General features: G+C 46.3%; 1 protein-coding gene across 1 annotated transcript; it reads left to right on the top strand.

Moving 5' to 3' along the window:
* The first annotated feature begins 13,242 nt into the window (after positions 1-13,242).
* POLE4 (DNA polymerase epsilon 4, accessory subunit) lies at positions 13,243-20,881 on the top strand. Its single transcript, XM_067562005.1, has 4 exons — positions 13,243-13,449; positions 19,587-19,671; positions 19,987-20,028; positions 20,409-20,881. Exons 1-4 carry the CDS (start codon positions 13,243-13,245, stop codon positions 20,420-20,422), a joined length of 348 nt encoding a protein of 115 aa, XP_067418106.1. The 3' UTR covers positions 20,423-20,881.
* The last annotated feature ends 501 nt before the right edge of the window (positions 20,882-21,382 follow it).

Below are 21,382 nucleotides of genomic sequence, written 5' to 3'. Positions count from 1 at the left end.
ATGAATGCAGGGGAGGATAAGGAGCCATGAGAAGGGAGATGTGGTCTGTGCATTCTGACTGTGGCAGATATCCCAAACCATCCCACTCTGACAAGCATAGTCATGGACTCCTCCATATTCTCATGGCTGAGGCAGTGCTACAGTCTCTTAATCATGCTGCCTCAGTGAAACTTTGCTGTTTCAAAAGGGCTCCCACTCCATCACTCCCTGCAGGAACTCCATTTAGCCAAGTCTGCCCCTTGCATGAACTATCATGATTTTCACTGGCTCAGAACAACAATAAACACAAATTTCAGCACAATGAGAGGTTCCCAAGTAAAAACCTACACCCAGTCCACTCATTCCATCTTGGATTCAGTAGTCCACTAATTGCTGCTGCAGTCACTGCCCAATGACATGTCTTTATACAGCATCATCAACCCCAAGCAATGAAAAATTATGAGTCAGGCCCTCAAAAATCTTGAGATTGGCCTAAAAATCATGAGAGTACTAAAAATTACTAATAAAATTAATTAAAATTACTAATAAATCTGGGGTTCTTTTTGTTCCTGGATATTGCTCTTTTAAGTCATTCTCTGGACATGTTTTCAAGCTTTCCTCAAAAACCAAGGGGGCTAGAAAAATACTTTTCTTTTTAAATGCAAGCTGAGAGTCTCATGTAATCACATGACTCAAGAGCTGGGGCTTTACGAAGTGCACTAAAGATCACACTTGTGAGATAACATTGTTAGAGTTCGCAACACTGTGTTCCAGTCCTTCAAGATGCAGTAACGACAAACAGCCTCCCGCCCCTGTTCTTTACACTCCATCCATCACAGGCTTCTATCAGTCCTGAGATTTCTATCAGCCCTGGGAGGAGGAGAGGGAGAGACCAGGCTCCAAGAAGTGTGGGAACAGAGAAAAACCAACCCCTAATAATCCCTCTCCATTGGCCCTTTGAGAAGGAGAGAAAAGGCAGTTGAGAAAGGCCTTGTCTCTGCTAGAAAGGGTTTGCTGGTGTAGCTTTGCCATCAATCTCTCCTAGTGAAGATCCAGTTTACATTGACAAAAGAGGGGTTTTGCACTTTTTGCCACTATAACTGCATAACTGTATCTGCCTTTCACCTGGCATTAGATCACTGCAGATGTCAATATCCTCTAAGGTTGAGTCACTCTGTATTTCTGCCATCAGATCAATGGGGCATGGTGCCTCAGTCTCCCCTTCATGTTTACCATGGCCTCCATGCTGTGATAAGCCTTAACCCTATTTACATGCACCATTTGTGGAACAGCCTACCAGCAAAACTGTGTAATGTAGACCTGGCCAAAGTCACGCTGCATGGTCAGTGGAGAAAGGCACTGGGGGAGTTAAATGTATATACACCTTGTAATTTGCATTGCAGTGAATGATTAGGGTGCTATGTCTTATTAATGGAATATCTCTGACATTATATTTGGGCTGGCATGCAGAGATGGACCTCTTGGAAAAGTCCAACAAAATTCAATAACCTTCCCAAAAGCTTTTTGAGCCATTCCAAAGAATATAATAGAGAATTATGCACTTGGTTCTGTTCCCAATGAAGTCAATGGCAGAATTCCCACAGACTTCAATGGGAACTGGATTAAGACCTCTATCCTTTCTCTGCAATTCTACAGGACAGTTCATAAAACCCATAGAGAAGAGTTCATTCTCTATTAAATTCTATCAGCTCTCAGTCATTTCTGTAGAACCTTACTGGTTTTGAGATTGTAAAGCCTTCAGGACAAGGATTGTCTCTTTTCTATTTGTGCAGCACCATTACAATGGGAACACTAGCCCTGCCTGAGGCCTTTGGATGTTACCGTAATATATTCTAATAAAAATAATATTAAATTCTATAGAATTTTCCATGGGGGCTAATCCAATTGTCCATTCGAAATCACATCATTATAAATGAGTAAACAAAGGGGTGATATAAGAAAATTTGAGTACTAAACAAATAATGCTCAACACATTGCTGTTGTCTCACCTCCCCTAAATTTTTCTGTCATGGCCATTGCAACAGATGTGGCAATTTCCTGAACTGTCCTGGACAAACCTTATTGAATTAGTTTCAGAAACTTAGCATTTCATTGTATTAAAAATGAAAATGTTTCTGTATTATTCTGGGATTGTCTGTAACGTCTCTGGGATAGAGACATCACTAATGTAAACCCACAAAATGCTCACGAGCTTCAAAGGATTCTTTTAAACAATGGGCCAGACAAGACTGAACTCTTAGTTGAGTGAGTTTCCTAGGAAATAAGTGGGAGGAGGGAAATGCAGATTCCCACCTTCTGACCCAACCTTTTGAAACTACACCCTGAGGAGAAACAATTGTCTGCTGATTACCAGTTCCCAAGGTCCCAGAATCAAAGGCCCAAACTGGCTCACAGAATCAGGGTGTTCTCATTCTGAGCTAAGAGCTGTTATGAACTTGTGACCAGAGAACACTCCTGAGTGGGGTTTGAAGGACTGACCCTACCAGAGTCCTTGCTGGAGTGGGGGTGATCTCTGGCAAGCTTATTAACATGTGTGTAGGTTCTTTTATTGTTTTATATATTTTCTCAGTAATACTTTTACCATAAGACTGAAATACGCTTGTTTAGAAAGAATTGTGTGGTGACTTGTAATTGAGCGATTACACTGTTTGCAGCCTTTGAGGAAAGAACCCTGGTCAGGAGCAAGAGAGACATGGGTCTCCACCCAATAGGTGACAGCTGAGGAGCTGAGAACCTCGAATGGGTGCGCTTGCTGGACCACACAGCAGAAAATACAGGTGCAGTTGCCCAAACTGTGACACCCTCACAATGGTTTTGGGGCACTTCACAAAAAATAGATATACTCACACAGCCCAAATTCTGTACATGGACCAAAGAACAATAGAGTTTGTGGTCTAGAGGCAGATACACTGGACAAAGTCATCAGTGGTGTCAAAGCACCATAGTCAGAGGAGTATTTTTAACTTTTTACGGAGGGCGGTTTCTGCCTCTTACGGAGCTCCCATGCGCTATGAAACCAGAATCATGGAGACTGCGTCACTGGGTGGCAACTAAGTCTTAGCGCTCTAAGAAGGAAGTGAAAGAGAGGATCGACTCAGCAGGCCATATGGAGCCCCACATGGAAATCCAAGATAGTATTGACTTGCATTGACAAATCCCAAAATGTCTGTATGAAGCACACACATCGGGGTGAAAAAGCCTACAACAGAGCTACAACAACTGGACTGATCCTCTTCCTTCATCCTGCTCCCCTGACCGCTAGACTGACTCTCCCTCTGCCCCGCTCCACCGCCCAGCCAGACCCTGCACACACCTGGATCCCCAGCACCCAGACTGACTGCAGTACAGCAGAGGGCATTGAATTCCAGTGTCTGGAGCCTCCTAGTGGCTCTCACAGGACACCATTAGTGAGGTCAGCATCCTGCGCTCACTGCCGTTGTTTGAAATGCCTTTGCTGAAACATGGAGTCAGAAAGGCCGGGGTGATCTGAGTGTTTTTAAGACCCGCAAATCAAACACTCTGCAAGTAAAGAACTAAGCAGCTTCCAGCCCAAAGACCCCATGAAGGCAGAGAGGGCTGGCCTTGGTGTGAGAAAGCTTGAGTGATTGGGAATAAAAGCAAGGCAAATCCATTTTCCTTAGAGGGCAACCAGGTATTTCTTCAGCCACAATGGGAAGCCTCATGTAGTAAGAAGTGAGAGCTTATGGCCTTCAAACAGGCTAAGGCTTAAGGCCTAAGTGGAAAAACCCAAGTTAACAGAAACCAGCCTGTGAACTTACAACCTGACTGAAACTGGCACAGAGAAAACACTGATACTGCAAGTATACACATTTCCATAATATTACTAATTTCAAAACATGACTAAAAATACACAGCAGGTGCAGAAGGCACCAAGACATCCTGATACCAAAGAGATAACTGACTCCCTGAAATGACACTTTGATGAATAGAAATGTCTAATAAGGTGATAAATGGAGTTGTTTTGCCCAAATTGTCCTACTTACGGTAAAGGGTGGTCTTAGACTATGTCAAGAGGGTGGCAACTCCCTACGTCAAAGGGAGCAGAATGAAATTGTCTGTAACAGTGTATAAAAGAGGGTGTCCGAGGGAATGGTGTCACGCAGCCTAGGGGATAATGGAAAGTCCCACCGTTAAGTTGTGCTGAGTCCATTGTAACGGAGCACTCATATTTCAAGTGTACCAGTAGCTATTCTATAGGTCACTTCTCATTGTGCTTCAACTGCAATAAACGTGGCCTGGGTACCTTCATTGCTCAGCTAATCCTTGGTCGTGTCAATTCATTCGATTGTGAGTGCCGTATCGGTTACCTGCACAGAGTTGGGACAACACCTACACAGGGACACACGCACGCAGCCTACACTGACAAGCACAACTAGCTACACTGACAACACCTCTGAAGTTGCAAGTGTACTGGAAAAGAGAGCGCCTTAGGTAAGGATTGCTGTGAAGAGACTGCTCCTGTATTTATCGGCATCTCAGGCTCTCTGGAGCAGACCTACTAGCCGTTGAGACTCCTGTGTGTTGTTATTATGTGACAGAAAGCATGTGAAGGCGGAGAGGTGTGTTCAGCAGATGGAGACAGAAGCCTGCAGACTGCTCAGGTAGCAAAACAAGATCCATTCAGATGAAGGCAAAGAGACCAGCACACTTGATGTATACATAGTCAGTGTTATAGGTGCAGATAAAATCCCAGGAAACCAGCTAAGCATGAGTCCTGGAAAGCAGCCAGGAAGGAACTTCTGTGTCAAAAAGGACTGCCCTGTGATCTAATAACGGCATCAATTACTGACAAGAGGGAAACCCAGCTTTGCAACAGAATAGAGTCAAACTATGGTTATATAATGATTCTTATCACTGAACTGCACGTGTAAGAATTAGAATTACAGGCTTAATTTTGAAGTGGTAAAAGCGTTACAGAAACAACTTGTTTCAGCTGAAGCCTGTAAAGAAATTATTCTCATTACAGTAAATGGGGAACCTGTCTGCAAGACATCTCGGAGTGAAAATGCATTAGGGATGTAATACCATTGAGGCAGGAGAAGAGCTTGGCTGACACAAGGATTATGGTATGGATTTAGGCTCTCGTGTGATGATCAGGATGGCTCAGTGTTTAGGGCACCCCCTTAACACGCATGAGAATGGGGTTTGATTCCCTGCTCCCCTACGTCATTTCTGTGTGACCCTGCACAAATCACTCACTCTCTCTTTGCCTCCCTTCCCCATCTGTAAAATGGGTATAACAGCACTGCCCTACCTCAGGGACATGGTGTGAGGATAAACATACGAATGGCTGTGATGTGCTCAGATGTTATGGTAATGGAGACCACAGAAGTACCTGAGATACGCAGAGTGCTTTTTGGAGGAGGGCCCGAAGTTTAAGACAGTGGAGACGAGCAGGCTAAAGGGCCTGACATCCATCCTGGCGAGCAGTGCAAAGAACAAGAAAGACCCCAGCAAACTTGTGGAACAAAAGGTTGGTGAAAAAGAGCTGGGATCAGCAGGGCGGTGATACTATGCAAGCTGCAGATCTGCTTACACCTTGAGGCCCTCAGTAGAGCACTATTCCCTGCCTACCAGGGGAGAAGTGTTGCCACATTGAGCAAACACAAAAGTCTTTTCAGTCATTAATACCAAAGATGGCTTATGGCAAGTCAAGCTGGACACAAAAAGCAGGAACTTGACAACTGCTTGGACCACACTTTGTTAGAGCTACTGCTGGCTCAGAGTGCCGGTCAGAATTCAACCTGCTCCACAAGAGTATCACAGAGCATAAAGGGCAGCCTGGGGTAGAGGTTGTTCCTGATGAGTTACTGCCAGCTACAAAGTTCATTAGTTTCCTAAGCCAACCAGTGTAAGCCCCTCTCCCCAGCTCAATGGAGGAGGTCTCCATCACTTCCTAACTAGGTACAACTCTGGGCTTTCTTTTGCTACAGGCAGATTAAAAAAAACCCAAAAAAATCCAAGCTCAGCATTTTAGTCAGTTCTGGGTCCCCATTAATTTCCTCCATCTCCTCATTTATCAATGGATCAATTTCTTCCCTAATTCTCCCCCATCCTTTTATGTTTATAAAAGCCTCCTCTTCTTTGCCAGAACCCCAATCTTTCCCTAAAAGCCTCAACACTTCCACTGAAATTAATTCCAGATCCTAATTCAGCAGCTTTTCTTTCCTAAACCATTGACGCTCCATCTACGAGCCAGCTCTCCTCTAGCAGCCTGGGGATTTTCATGTAACACAAAGTACTCCTGGACATACCATGCTGCATACCTCTCACTGGCTTTGGTGCAGAATAACCATGTGCTCTGATAGCTGCAGCCTTCCAGAACCTCTCTAGATCCACCACAGGAGGGCGCTGGGGTTTCACTGGCTTGAGTCCCAGTTCTCTTGTATGTGGCAGTGGCTTTTTCTTGGGAATCTTAGGGTGCCGTTTTTCTGATACACTTCTTGGGGTGTCCAGTGGGGGTGGGACAGCTGTCCCTCTGGCAGGAACCGGTGGGGCACCAGCACTTACTCCTTGACTCTTAGCATGCTTGATCAGCGGCCAGTTCTGCTGAGTCTGACTTTTCTGAGGAAGGTTTGAGTTGCTCCTTGGGCCCTTTTGTTCACAGGGGGCATCTCTTATTCCTGTCTGCAGAAAGGCTGGGTGGAGGCTGGATTCCATAGCATTTCCATCCTTTGAGTTAGCCACTGGGTCTTCACAAAGGCGCCCCAAGCCTGGAACTTCATCCTGAGATAAAGGAGCATTTGTCAAACCCGTCCTCCTGGGTTTGAGTAATTTAGCAGATCGGTCACTCTCAGACCCAGGTTTAAGTGCATGTGTCTCTGCCTTTGTAAGTAAGGCTGCAAACTGACTCACTGGCCTGTTGCTCATTTCAGGGAATTCTTGCCTATTCCCTTGGAACTTTTCCCGTAAGCGCTTAACACGTTCTCCTTCCTAGGGCAGAACAGAGAACATTAATTTCCAGGTGTGTCTGAGGATCATTAAGGACAGTTCTAGTAAATCACCATGAAAATGTCCAGGGAGTAAAATTAATCAAAACCACAAACATTTAACATCCCACCTGGAAAACGATCATTCTTTATATTATAGTAGCAACTAGATACCTCGTTGTGTAAAGTCTGGCATGTAACCGGAGTCAAAGATGCCCCTGCCCCCAAAAGCCTACAGTTCAAACAGACAAAGGGGTCCTGGAGCTGCTGTGGAGCCACAGGGCCTCGATGCTGATGGCACTGGCTGAATGATCTCGGGGTTGAACCTCCTGCTTATTCTAGGGAGGGAGGCAAAGAAAAGCACCCGTCCCCCAACAGAACAACCTGCAGACAGCTCCATGGGTCAGTCTCAGGGAGTTTTTCTCCTCTGCTCCTTCTCCCTGGTGCCTTCCTAAAGGTTTTCAATGGGAGGGGCAGTCTGGCCTTGTGGGGTTATCCACATTGACACCAACATAGCGAAGAGCAGAATTTGGTAGCCAGACATTGCACAGGGGCTGGAGGGGAGCAATGGAATCAGTCTTGCTCCCAATCCCCATTGAAGTTAATGGCCAAATAAGGGAAGGCAGGAGACAGCTGCATTCCCTCTTGATCCTGCTCTTCTTCCCTCTGGGATCTGAGGAGTGTGACCATCTCGCCACACAGCGATTCACAGGGAACCTGTCAGCCTGTCCACGGTGTGACCTGAGAGTCCATTGCTGCCTGCTGACCCTGGCTGCTGCATGGGTGGGTCCATCTCAACAGGTAACGCAGAGCTGCTGGTGTTGGCTGGGCCCTGACTATTACAAATGCAATTTCTGGTGCAAACTATTTTTGCCCTAAAACCTGCTTGCTTCTAGGTCCACCTCTTGGGTCACACACCCTTGGTAAAATTCCCTCCCTGGTGCATCTTACTGGCCATGCCTCAACAGGCACAAAGTCATCAGCTCACTTGTAATCATAGGCAATGCAAGAGTCTTCCATTTGGAGGCTTACACATGAGCGCTGGAAGCTCCCAATTCCCAGAAGTGGGGGATCCACCGTGCCTAGACAGTGGTCCCACCCCCACTTCGCCTCTTCCCCCAAGGCCCTACCTTTGCTCCATCTCTTCCCACTTTCACTCCGTGGCATTTACCCTCCTGCATGGCAAGCCTTTTTTAGGGAGGCTTAGCCTCCCCCAGCCTCTTATACACGCTGCCCATGCACTTTTCTTTGCAAAGCTAGCAGGTCCAAATTCCATTTGAACCTGTTACTATGGGTGCAATGGCCTAGTTCCAGGGTGTAAGCTGAGGCTGCTATCCTTTGGGAACCACAGCCTCACTAGTGAGCGCTGCAGCTGCAGGCAGTCCCAGTTACATGCCTCTGCTTGTCACGTTGCTGTCACTGTCACCACCACCTGGGGGAGCGAGTTCTGTGTATGTGAGGGAGGAGCTCACCATGCTTTTTAGAGCAGTGCCAGGTACCGGGGTTTCCTGTGTGGTTCTTATTGTGCTGAGCACATGCTGTGAAGTGGGACAGGCCGGTTATCTCTGAACTACTGAGGAGATGGCAGCTAAAACAGCATTTCAGAGCTGCCCAAATGGTCTAGCCACCTCTGTGTTGGAAATCCCCTGGGAAGGACTGTAAATAAAAGGACCTTGATCGCTTTTGATATAGAACTGCAAAACTAGTGCATGTCAGGAGAGTAGCAGGTATAACATAGTTGGACTTCTGTAAAGCTTCAGAGCCCTTCACAGAATGGACTGCATCCCCACAGAGGGGTCGCCGGTGAGCCACCCACTAGTCATTACCCATACTGTGCAATACTGATTTTGTCTCTTTACAAAACAGCTAATCAGCATGTTTGATTTTGCTCTCCCAAAGCTATCTGATCTGCCTATCCCCCTGACACTCCCAGACCTCAACTGTACTTGTATATTATTTAGTTCTACAGATGAGAAATCTGACATAAAGAAATTAAAGGCAAAATGTTCAAACTTGAGTGCTTAAATGTAGGCACCTAAATAAGCAGCCTGATCTCCGAAGGTGGGAGTACCCCAGCTTCCTTTGGCATCAGTGGGAGCAGGCCCGGTAGTAGCTACTATCCCCAGCAGCTGCAAGATGAGTATTGCTTAAGGCAGTCAGTAGCATAGATGGAGACAAAACTTGACATCTGTCCCCCATTCAGCCAGGTGGCTTCTGAAGAAGCAATTGTGTATAAACCAGCTTTGTCAAGATGCACAAGTGTGAATATTTGACCCAGAATTGCTCTTTGAACCATGCACATTTCCATTTCACAGCCATTTTATGAACTCAAAAAAAAAATGGAAAAAAAGTTTATTTATGAACTAAATCTGCTGATACCCCAGCATCCTAACCAAATTCCAACTCAGGTCATTGTATTCTGCCTCTCTACACTCCTCTTTGGTTTCACTCATGTAATCTTCTCTTCTTTCATAGATTTTAAAGCAAGCAGGGACCACAATCATCTAGTTTGACCCCCTTCACAAGCCAATTTTGCACTGTGATTCCTGCATCGAGCCCAATAGCAAGTGATTGAACTAAAGTGTAGCTTTGAAAAAGATATCTCATCTTGACCTAGTTTGTGTAGTGTTACTGTGTGCCACTATCCAGCTTCTGGGTTTGACCCTAAGGTGGCTGCATTTCAGTGCTGTGTGAAGTGATCCCTCCATCTGGTTTACATCTCACTCTGTAAAGCAATTTGAGATCCTTTGGGGTTTCTTTATGCACCACATTGGACAAATGCGGAAGTCCTATTGTCCATGGCTTTTGCTGCTCCTCTGAACGGGAGCAAGGTGCAGCTTTTGCTGAATCTGGCAGGTAAACAGCTTGCAGACAGGGCAATGAGACAGGGCACTTTCCTAGTGCTATGAAGAGATCTCTGCCCCACTGCCTGTGCCCTGTCCTTGTGTTCAGCACTGACCAGGTGTGAACAACTCAAACACAGTAAATTACTCACCATTTTCTGTCAGCAGGCGCTTACTTCCCTCCCCACCATCTTTCCATGGAGAGTCAAATGTCCTCAAGCAGAATTGCCTGTGGAAGGTTCGGGTCCAGCATTCATCTACAGCCTTTACTGCATCTTCTTGAAACCAAAGACTTTTGCTGGGTGCCTGGCAACTGACTAACTTCAGGAAATAGTTGTGGTCTGTATGTAAAACAGCCAGGGGAGGAGGAGCAGCTCCTTCTGACCTAGCTTCAGAGTGTAAAGGTGCTAAGAAGTCTAGCCCGGTAGCACTGAGTTCTACTGACAATGTGATGAGCATAGCTACGCAGCCTTGGTTGTCTGGAGTAAAGCTGGGCAATATTTTTTCCAGCAAATAGAAATTTCATCAAAAAATGCATGTTTTGGGGCTGAAATGAAAAAGAGTCACATTCAATTACATCACACAAAGGCAGACAACTAATTATTCACAAATTTTATAAGTGCTTGTATACAAATGCTAGAAGTCTAAATACTAACACGGGTGAACTTGAGTGCCTGGTATTAAATGAAAATATTGATATAATAGGCATCACAGAAACTTGTTAGAACGATGCTAATCAACAGGACATGATAACAGGGTACAAAATATAGGAATGACAGAGTAGGTCAGACTGATGCGGGTGTGGCACTATATGTGACTGAAAGCACAGAGTTAAATATAGTAAAAATCTTAAATGAATCAAAGTGTGCCATAGAATCTCTCTGGATAGAAATTCCATGCATGAATAATAAAAGTAGAGCCATAGAAATATACTTCTGACCACTTGACCAGGAAGATGACTGTGAAATGCTCAGGGAGATTAGAGGGGCTACAAAAACAGAAAACCCAGTAATAAGGGATTTCATCTATCCCCATATGGACTGGGTACATATCACCACAGGAGAAGATGTAGAGATAAATTTCTAGACACCATTAATGACTGCTTCTTGAAGCAGCTAGTCCTGAAACTAGGGGAGGGGGAATTCTTGATTTAGTATTAAGTGGAGCACAGGATGTGGGCCAAGAGGTGCATATAGCTGAACTGCTCAGTAATAGTGATCACAATGTAATTAAATTTAACATCCTTGTCAGGGGGAAAATACCAAAGGAACCCACCACAGAAACATTTAACTTCAAAAAAGGGACCTACACAAAAATGAGCAAGCTAGTTAACAGAAATCAAAAAGAATAGTCACAAGAGTGAAATGCCTGCAAGCTGCATTGAAACTATTTTAAAACATCATAACAGAGGCTCAAATTAAATGTAAAAAGCCCCCCAAAATGCCTGAACAATAGACTAAAGAAAAAGAGTCCTTTAAAAACTGGCAGTCAAATCCTAGTGAGGGAAATAGAAGGGAGCATAAACTCTAGCAAGTCATGTACAAAAGTACAATTAGGCAGGCCAAAAAAGAATTTGAAGAGCAACTAGAAAAAGACACAAAAACTAACAGCAAAAATGTTTTTAAGTACATCAGAAGCAGAGAGCCTGACAAATAATATGTGGAGCCACTGGACTGTTAAAAGAGCACTCATAGAAGACAAGGCCATTGCAGAGAAGCTAAATAAATTCTTTACATCAGTCTTCACTGCAAAGGATATGAGGGGGATTCCCACACCTGAGCCGTTCTTTTTACGTGACAAAACTGAGGAACAGTCCCAGATTGAGGTGTCAATAGAGGAGGTTTTGGAACAAACTGATAATAAGAAGTCACCCAGATGAGATGGTATTGTTCTGAAGGAACTCAAATATGTAATTGCTGAACTACTAACTGTGCTATGTAAATCAGCCTCTATACCAGATGACTGGAGGATGGCTAATGCAATGCTGATTTTTTAAAAAGGCTCCAGAGGTGATCCTGGCAATTACAGGCCAGTAAGCCTAACGTCAGCATCAGGTAAATTGGTTGAATTTACAGTAATGAACAGAATTATCAGACATATAGATGAACATGATCTGTTGGGGAAGAGTCAACATGGCATTTGTAAAGGGAAATCATGCCTCAACAATTTACTAGAATTCTTTGAGGGTGTCAACAAGCATGTGAACAAGGGTGATCCAATAGAAACAGTGCAGTTAGCCTTTGACATGGTCCCTCACCAAAGGCTCTTAAGCAAGGTAAGCAATCATGGGATAAGAGGGAAGATCCTCTCATGGATCACTAACTGGTTAAAAGGTAGTAAACAAAGGTTAGGAATTAATGTTCAGTTTTCACAATGGTAAATTGTGGGGTGCCCCAAGGATCTGTAATGGGCTCTGTGCTAGTCAACATATTTATAACCGATTTGGAAGAGGAGGCGAACAGTGAGGTAGCAAAATTGAAGACAATACAAAATTACTCAAGTTAGTTAAGTTCAAACCTTACTACAAAGAGTTACAAAGGGATCTAACAAAACTGGTGACAAAATGGCTCACAAAATTCAATGTTGATAAGTGCACGGTAATGCCTGTTAGAAAAAATAATCCAACTATCCATACAAAATGATGGGGTCTAAATTAGCTGTCACCGTTCAAGTAAGAGATCTTGCAGTCAGCAGGGAGAGTTCTTTGAAAACATCCGCTCATTGTGTAGCGAACAGACTGTTAGGCCCCATTAGGAAAGGGATAAATAAAACAGATAATATCATAGTGCCTCTATCTAAATCCAGGGCACGCCCAGACTTTGAATACCGGGTGCAGTTCTGGTCACTCCAGTATATGCAATTTAGAACTGGAAATGTAGAGAGAAGAGCAGCAGAAATGATGGGGGGGAGGGGATGAGTGTCTGTCTGAGGAGAGGCCAGGACAGTCAGACTCCTCAGCTTAGACAAGCCATGACTAAGGGGCGCGGTGAAAGGGTCTATCCCATCGTGCCCGGTGCGGATGACCGTGAACAGGGGAGGGTTATTTGTCCCTCCCCATCACACAGGAAGCTAAGGCAGGGCCTTCACCCGCGGCCCAGCCCGCCCGCGGACCCGCTGCCAGGGGGTGCTGGTGTGAAGCTAAGGGGCTGCCAGAGGCCGGGACTGGGCACCAGGGGCGAGATCCTGCCCTACGTGGCCGGTGCTGTGCCCGCGCGGGCGGCACGCTGCGGGAGCGGCGCCGTGGCTCTGACCCACGCTGGACCAGGGCGAGGCCCGCCTCCGCCAAGCCGCGTAGATACGGTAACGCGGGCCCGGCCCCCTCACGGGCGGTCGATGCGCGGGCGGCCAAAGCTCGCGCGGGGCGGGAAGACTGCAGGTCGCGCGCGGTCTCGCCCCTGGCGCGCGCGCGGGCTGGTGGTGCGCAGGCGCGTTGGGCGCCTGTCTCCGGGATGGCGGCGGCGGCGGCTGTGGTGGTGGCAGCGGAGCCGGGAGCAGGGGCCGCGCCCCCCGCGGAGGAGCCGGGCTCGGGGTCGTTGTGCGCGGCCCCGCTCCGCCTAGCGCGGCTGCCCCTGGCCCGGGTGAAGGCGCTGGTCAAGGCCGACCCCGACGTGAGCCTGGCCAGCCAGGAGGCCGTCTTCGTCCTGGCCCGGGCCACGGTGAGGGGCGGGTCCTGGCTGCGGGGGGTGCCCCGGGCGCTGCGGGTGCGCAGGTCCGCCGCCGCCGCCTTCTCCCCCTGTCCGGCTGCCAGTGGGAGTTGGGGTGGGGTGGCCACGGGGAGAGCGCCCACGAGTGGGGGTGGGGTGCCCACGGGGAGAGCGCCCACGAGTGGGGGTGGGGTGCCCACGGGGGGCTGTAGGTCCATCCTGCCTTACACGCTGTCTCTCTTCCCCCATTTCTTCTGTTTGTCGCTTTCCTCTCCTCCCTCTCTCCCTGTCCTTACTGCCTGCACCCGGCAGCTTTTAACAATCTTTAACAACAGTGGCAGTGTGCCGATGGCTGCTGCCCGTGGCTACTTACCTATTTATATTGTATTTGGCATCAGGTCAGCTGTGCCAGTCACCAGCAATAGGTGGTGTCATTTAGGCAAAACCTGTTCCAGCCCCGGTGTGAAAGGCTGAAGTGCTCTGTGCTTCAAAGATGGAAAAATTTAGAATGATAGAAATGTAGGGCTGGAAGGGACTTAAGAGGTCACCACGTCATCAGAACAGCATCACCGCACTGGCTCATATTCAATTTGTGACCCACTGTAACCCCCAAATCCTTGTCCATTTCAGATTATTGCTTCCTTTCATGTACAAGCAACAAACAGCCAGGCCATCATAATCTCAATGTGTGGCCCGATGGACAGACCACTGAACTCCAGACCAGCCACTTGCCTGCTGGATGATCTTGAGCAAATCACTTCACCGCTCTGTGCCTCAGTTTCTCCATCTGTAAAATGGGGATAATGACACTGAGCTTTGAGGTATACTGACAGAGTGCTAGATAAAAGTTAGGTGGTGGTGTTAATCTGCACACTATAATTCACATGTAAAATGGTCACTTCCATGTATGATTTACATATAAGGCAGCAGTGAGATCTCTTATTATTGAACCTTTTTTGCTTTTGTAGAACATTACAGAACACTTATTAGCATATGCCAAAGTACTGGAAACAAACTCTCAAAATCAGTGATGAGAAATACACTTTGAGGCACAGAATCTTTGCTTTTTCAATGGAGATTGATCTATGTCATTCATTTGCAAAGTCAATTCTTCACAGCAAGCCTTCCAGTTATTCGTGTGAATTAGCACAGTTCTTTCCACTGGCTCAGCATACACAAGACAGGATGCCAGACTATTCTGAAACTCATGAGTAGTCAAGAGGTGGTTGGTTAGTCAAAGGCTTGAGCCTGAGCCAGTAACACCCAGGTGCATTTCAGGAAATGTTGTCCCCTGGAAGAATTTTTCATATATAATTTGAAACTGAAGTAAGCTTCTGTGGTTGCAGAGTAAAACGAGACTCTTTTAAAAAATCTCCTTGCCTCTACCCCACAACAGCCTGCATCTGTTTGAATGGTGCCACAACATGAGCTGTGTCCATGCCTCTCATTTTTATGGCAAAGCAAAGCTGAAAATATCCTTACTCTTTCCTGTCACTGTTTGCATGATATTAACTGTGATATTGGTCGCAGAGGAACATGACAGCCAATTGAGGCAGTGGAAGGGAAAGGTTTGAAGTTAACTCTATGCATGATCCAGCGAGGCTGTCATCATACAAGAAGTAGGGGAAGGGACTTTTAGTGCCCCAGATGCTGACTTGTGGTGTTTGCTAATCTGACAAGAGGCCTGTGGCTATAGTTTATGGCTTATTTATTTAACTGCTGACAGTGTGCTCCTAACTTTATAGAACACAGAGCACAGACAGTCTCTGCTCTGCGGAGATTACTGTTTAAACAGGAGACAGAGAAGATAGGATGCACTGGGAATCTCAGAAGAGGGAATGACTCGGATTTTTTTTTTTTAAGTGTTAATGTTGACCTCCTTCTTGAGCATTGTGGAAGAAGTGAGCCGGTAGGAGGGATTTGAATGGCAAGAGAACCGTAGCTCAACAGATGGGAATAGGGTCGTTATTCCCTGCATCGGGGAGCATTAAAGGCGGGAGGCATTTGTCAGAGACATGGTGAGGCATTGTGCCTGGCAGTATTGGAGAGGGAGCAGAGCTGTAAGAAACCAGTTTGGAAATGTAGGCAAGAGCTAAGATAATTTCCTTCTTACCATCCCCTAGGAGGCAAATTAACTCAAAGGTGATGGGGAGTCAGCAGGGCATGACTCAGTACCTCTTCTGCAGCTGCCATTAGATTTCTTTGGACACAGAGAAGGGAAGCATATTGCACCATCCCACAGAACGGTGCAGTGTGCACTCTGGCCTGGAGAATGCCAGGAGCAGTTCTGCTCGGGTGGAGTGGCTCTCTGCCATCTCCAAAATGAGCATGTTTGAATTGCCCTGGGTGGCCTTTAGAATGTTTCATTCTGTCACTTGCTCCCATTGGAGATCAAGAGACCTTCTGCCGTGATTTTTGGCTGTACAATCTGGCTTCAGTGCTGCTCCCTCTTTCATTCAATAGACAGTCCCTTTTCCATCTTGGCTGTGAAATTTTTTCATGTAGATCGATGCTGAGATTTGTGTAGCTTTATTATGGTTTCTTTTAGGGCCCTTTCAGCTCCCTTCCACAGTTAACCTCACTAATTTCCTGTTTAACTCACCTTGTCCATTAGCTTCCTTCATTTTGTCAATGTCACTGATTCTTCCTGGCTGACACAGTTGCCTGTGCTTTTCCCCCCTTCCTGGATTGTTGTTGCAGGTTACCATGGCTTAGGGCAGAGAAGTTGACTTGAAGGCCAGTGGTGATCAGCTTGCTCTGAATCTAACTGATTAGCATATAAAGATTCTGCATTCCATGGCAGAAGAGAATAAAAATCTCTTTACATGTACCCATTACTCCTGAGGGAATTCTGCACCAAAAAAAAATAAAAATTCTGCACACAATATTGCAAAATTCTGCACATTTTATTTGTCAATAAATAAAAGTGGAGGCTCCATCATGGCAGTGGGGAGCAAAGGCCACTGGCTGCATGGAGGTAGGAGACTGCCCTGCAGCCTCTCTCCTCTTCCCCCTGCCCTCCCTCGGGACACAAACTTAGTGGTGAGACTGCACCCGACCCTGATACAGTGCAAGGGCTGGGCCTGCCCCAGAAACGCCCTGGGGCCTTGCCCCTCCATGCCAGGTTCACCAAGATAGTGAGTGAGAGGCACAGAGTCTTGCACGCACACTCAGCCCTGGCCCCCGATCCAGGTGTGGGGTAAGCAGACTCAGCTAGGCAGGATTTAGGAGGGGCTCAGTGTGGGGGGAATCCAGGTATGGGCGAGAGGGTTCTGTGTGGGACAGTCTGGGGTGGGCACCTCAGAGGGAGGTCCGGGTGCAGGGGGACCTGGATGCACAGGGGCTCGTTTGGGGGCTCTAAGTGCAGAGGAAATGGACTCTGCAGAGGGGTCCAGGTAAAGGTGGTTGGAGCTCACTAGGGGGTCTGAGTGTGGGGGAGTGGGGCTCGAAAGGGAGGTCTGGGTATGGGGGAGGCCGAATGCTGGGAGTGGGGCTTGGTGGGATGGGGGGCCGGGTACAGCTGATTGGGGCTCAGTGGGGTGGGGATTTGAATGCAGGGGGCTGGTTGAGGTAGTCTGAGTGGGGCTTATCAGGGTGTGGGTTTGGGCGTGGGAGACTCAGCGGGGGGTGGTCTGGGTGCAGGGGTGGGGTCCAGATGCAGGGGGGAGTGGCTCGGTTGGAGTCCGGATGCAGGGGGAAGGGGCTCAGTGAAAGTGGTTTGGGGGGGCCTCAGTGGAGGTACGGGGGTGCTCTGGATGCAGGGGGAGAGGCTCAGTGGGGGGTTCTTGGTGTGGAGGGTAAGGCTCGGCAGAGGGGGTCTGGCTATGGGGAGGGATCCAGATGGACAGGGTAGCAGCTCCCCATACAGTGACCCCTCCCCGCATGGCTGAGGAGCGAGAGGGGCAGAAAGCGGAGAAAGGGCGTGCAGAGTTTCCTGTTGTTGGGGGAGGTTTCTGGAGGTGGGTCTGACCCAGCCCTGGCCACTCCTTGCAGGGGAAGATGGAAAGTCCTATCCTCCCCAGCCCAGCCAGGATTAGCATCAGATCCCAGTGCAGGGTTAGAGCAGTGGACTGGGGCATCCCCAGCCTGGCCCCCACCCCCTGCAGTGATTTCTCTCTCCTCCGGCTGCTCCAGGTGCTGGAAACGATGCACCCATGCTGCTGGGGAGGGGCGTGTGACGGCCTTGCAGCCTCCCTTTGCTTCCCCATCAGAAAGTCATTTTCCTGTGGGAAGGCAAAGAAATCAGGGGACATGAACTCTGCGTGCACACAGTGGCGCAGAATTCCCCCAGGAGTAACCCATAAAGGTGCAATCATTTAAGGGCTTGAGAAGTTTCCATTAGCAGATTGGCTCAGAGGGACTGAGGGAGATTTGAAAGGTTTCACACTTGCAGTATGGAAGCAGGAGGAAGAAAATGCTCTGTCTTCTTCAGCTGAGTGTCACATGTCCTGCTTACCAAGCTCCTGGGGTGTTGGGGGACTGTATATGACAATCAGTCAGATGGACTCTTGCCAGCCGGCTGGGAGCTGATCAAACTATTATTGAAAGAGATAGTGGGTTCCTCTTTTAAGAGAGCAAGATATAAGCTCTTCTTAAACAAACAGTGGTTATAACCTTGCTCAGAAAATCACCACTTGCTATTATTTGCCTTGTCAGTTACAATCTAGTCTCACACTTTTTAGAGCAAAACAGTCTTACTGGTCAATGTGGAAAGGGAAATTGTAGAAGCCCAAAATGCTGCAGATCTCGCTGTAACAGGTTTTGCTACCTCTGCATTGCCTTGTTTGGCTAAGACAGGGATCTGGATGATCATGAGGTGGGTAAGGCTCAACCCAAACTGGAGGATGTTAGACCAGAGGAATCTGGAGAGTTGGTAGGAGGCTGTTTGCTCCCTTTATTACAGGTGCCTGTTTGCCCTTTGTCAAAGAATTTCGCAACTCCAGGCTCTTGTATTTTGAGACAATAGTGATGGCTATAAGTGCTGTCCAGGAGGTTGCAGACTTTGTTGCAGAAATCCTTTGTCACCTGCATACAGAATTACTATAATGTTCTTAAGGCTATCCAGGATGAGCACTTGAGAGCTTTAGCTAGTGCAGAATGTGGCAACCCACTTCCTTAGTGCATCAGGCTGACATGAGCATTGCACACCCCTGCTCTGCCCTGGATCCCAGCTTGCTGCTAGTTCCAAGTGTTCTGATCCATAAGCTGTAAATGGCCTGTAATACAGTTACTAGAAAGATGGTCTCTGTGCCCTAATGAGGTCAGCTGAGCTCTCAGTTCTAGTGGTCATCCTCTTGGAGTCTAGTGTCTGGGCAGTGGATTGTGCCCTGTTCTGGACCTTGTTCCCTCTCCTGATCAGTCAGTCAGCGCCTGAGTCCTTCAGGGCACAGCACAAGATGTATTTATTGGCTGCAACTAAGAAGTTCTTTTGGTGGTAGGTGGAGGTAGTTTATAGGTAGGTTATTCCACATTGTCCATCAAATGTAGTGCAGGTATGACTGGCACTCACGAGGTGCAGTGGTGGGTAGTTGGTAGCTGGATCCCTGACAAATACTTTGGATAGTGAAGAAACCTGCTAAACTTAAATCATCAAATGTTATAATTAGCCCTGGATGGAGTTGTCCTTTCTGAAAATTGGCCCCCTCCTTAAGGGGAAAGGCATGTTTTAACTTGATTTGCTGTGGTCTAGAGTGTTGCTGATACTTGGGAGCCAAGACCGGAGTTTGCCAAAGAAATCTCTTTGCAAGTTGCAGGTCTTGGGGTAGGAATGTTAACTATGAGCCTCAGTAATCTGTGAGAGTGGACAACTGGTTCACAGAATCAGAAAAGTATGTTGCATGTTCACGTTTGATGTTTTGAGAGAAAAGAAAAGCAGGATTCACACTCCCTTCCTTCACCTCCAGATATACACAGGGCTGTCTAAATCCCTTCCCCCCATATCACCTGTCCCTGATATGCAGTAATTGTCTAGTTTAAAGAGTTAGTTAAACATTCTTGGAGCTGATCAGAGGGAGGGGAGCCTCTAAAGTGGGGGAGGGTGTAATTTGTTCCTTAAATCTGTCAGGACTCAACTTTCCTGTCTGCTCCTAACAACAGATTGCTGTCACACCTTTCCCTTGTTGTAACAAGCTGTCTCTTCCATCCTGCAGGAGCTGTTTGTTGAAACCATAGCTAAAGATGCTTATGTATATGCTCAGCACGGAAAAAGGAAAACTCTGCAAAGGAAAGACTTGGGTAGGAAGACCATTTTTGTGATGCTAACCTTTGTCAGTAATGCTATTAGAATAAAGGATCTTTCCAACTGATTCCATGTGTTTTGTGACATGTGGATGCAGATTTAAAACAGTATCATCTTGTTCCTAGAGATGAAAAGAAAAAAGTTCTCTTCTGCCAAATATCACACTGTAAAATATTTCTCCTACAGCCTCCAAAATGAATAAACCTATTTTTAAAAGGTAACTTAAAATCAAATGTTCATGTATTTAAAATATCTCTGCACTTGTATTTGTTTATTTATGCCAGTTCTTTTCAATTCACTTTGTTTTACAGATAATGCCATTGAAGCTATTGATGAGTTTGCTTTTCTGGAAGGTGAGTTTCTGGTTGGTTTAATTTTGTTTTAATATTTTGCTTACGTTGTCTCCATATAGACAGAGGGAGAGCATTAAAATCAATCATATGCAGATCTTTCTGTTTTGATTTCAGTTTACTAATAGCCCAACTAGAAATGTCCCACTTGTCTTGGTAACATTTTGAAATTCAGCATTCAAAACACTGAATTGAAAAGTGAAGTTGAACATCAGCAGTGAAATATCTTTCAGGGAGATTTGTTCTAAGTATTTTGTGATCTGGCAATGCTTTGATAAGTTACAACATCTTCCCTTGGCAGCTTGCAAATTAGTTTCCACTGTTTGTTCATGTGTGTCTGTTCTGTCCTTTACCCTGTAGTGATTTTCCTTTTGAATTTGTAGGAACTCTGGACTGATCTGACCAGGAAAGGAGTTACTTGAAGAAAGAAGTCTGCAGAACGGGGTGGCCCTTGGAAGACATATGGCATGAGATTTTCAAATTAATCTAGAAAAATTTTAGTGGAAGATGTCTGTTCCTTAGACTGCGTTGGAAATCTCAACCAGAATATTTTGTAAAAAGCTTAAGTTACAACAGTTTTACATATTTTCATACATTTTTGTATGTGATATGACCTCCAGCTCACATTTCAGAACCAGTCTCAGACTTTCACTGTGTAACACAGCAAGAGCTTGGAATAGCCAGGCTGTAGTAGCATCTACTCTAGAACTCTGTGGTCATAAAAAGCAGTGGTGTTGGGGCGATCCTGTTTCTGAAGTCCAAGGGTAGTTGTTCTTTTTATGGAAATGTATTTCTTTTTGTATATGTTACTCTCTTGGCCAAATAGAATTAAATGTTTCCTGACGAGTGGGTGTAATGGTTTGTCCTCAATGTGTGTATGTGAAAGGATTGTGGGGGAGGTGCACACATTCATGCTTATGTTATAGGAAATGTTGGCCTCATGATGGGCTGTATAATGTAACTTGGCATGTCAGTCCAACTAGGCAGTGTTGTTGCAGATCCATAGTTGAGGTTGAGTTGAATTTGGCACTTAAAGCAGGGCTTCAGCGTCTGTTATGTGTGGAAAATAGAGCATTATCCTTCCCTAAATTACAGCACTTTCTCTTTGAGCATAGAATTAACTTTCTGAGAATTTACAAGTAAATCCATTGATTAGTATAGAAATTAAAATTAATTTTAAAATGGGTCTTTTAAGAAATCTGGAATCTGTCAGACCTTTTTCCCTTCCAATGATCTTAAGGAATGAAACAGATGTCTCAGACTTCCCCTGTAGCTAAAACTCACTAATCTTGTCCATTTGTGGCAGATGAAGAATTTTTCTTTAGGATTAGTAGCCATTTTCCCCGGTCACTCCTCA

This window comes from Emydura macquarii, unplaced genomic scaffold (genome assembly GCF_026122565.2).
Source record: "Emydura macquarii macquarii isolate MOO-44397 ecotype Brisbane River unplaced genomic scaffold, CSIRO-AGI_Emac_v2 contig_306, whole genome shotgun sequence".
Lineage (NCBI taxonomy): Eukaryota > Metazoa > Chordata > Testudines > Chelidae > Emydura > Emydura macquarii.
Note: the sequence above shows the minus strand (reverse complement) of the source record. Positions and strands in the feature narration are given on the sequence as shown.

Coding starts and splice junctions, on each gene's coding strand:
- POLE4 (XM_067562005.1), top strand. CDS start 13,243: ATGGCGGCGGCGGCGGCTGTGGTGGTGGCAGCGGAGCCGGGAGCAGGG. Junction 13,450..19,586: donor TCGTCCTGGCCCGGGCCACG/GTGAGGGGCGGG, acceptor TCCATCCTGCAG/GAGCTGTTTGTTGAAACCAT. Junction 19,672..19,986: donor TCTGCAAAGGAAAGACTTGG/GTAGGAAGACCA, acceptor TTTGTTTTACAG/ATAATGCCATTGAAGCTATT.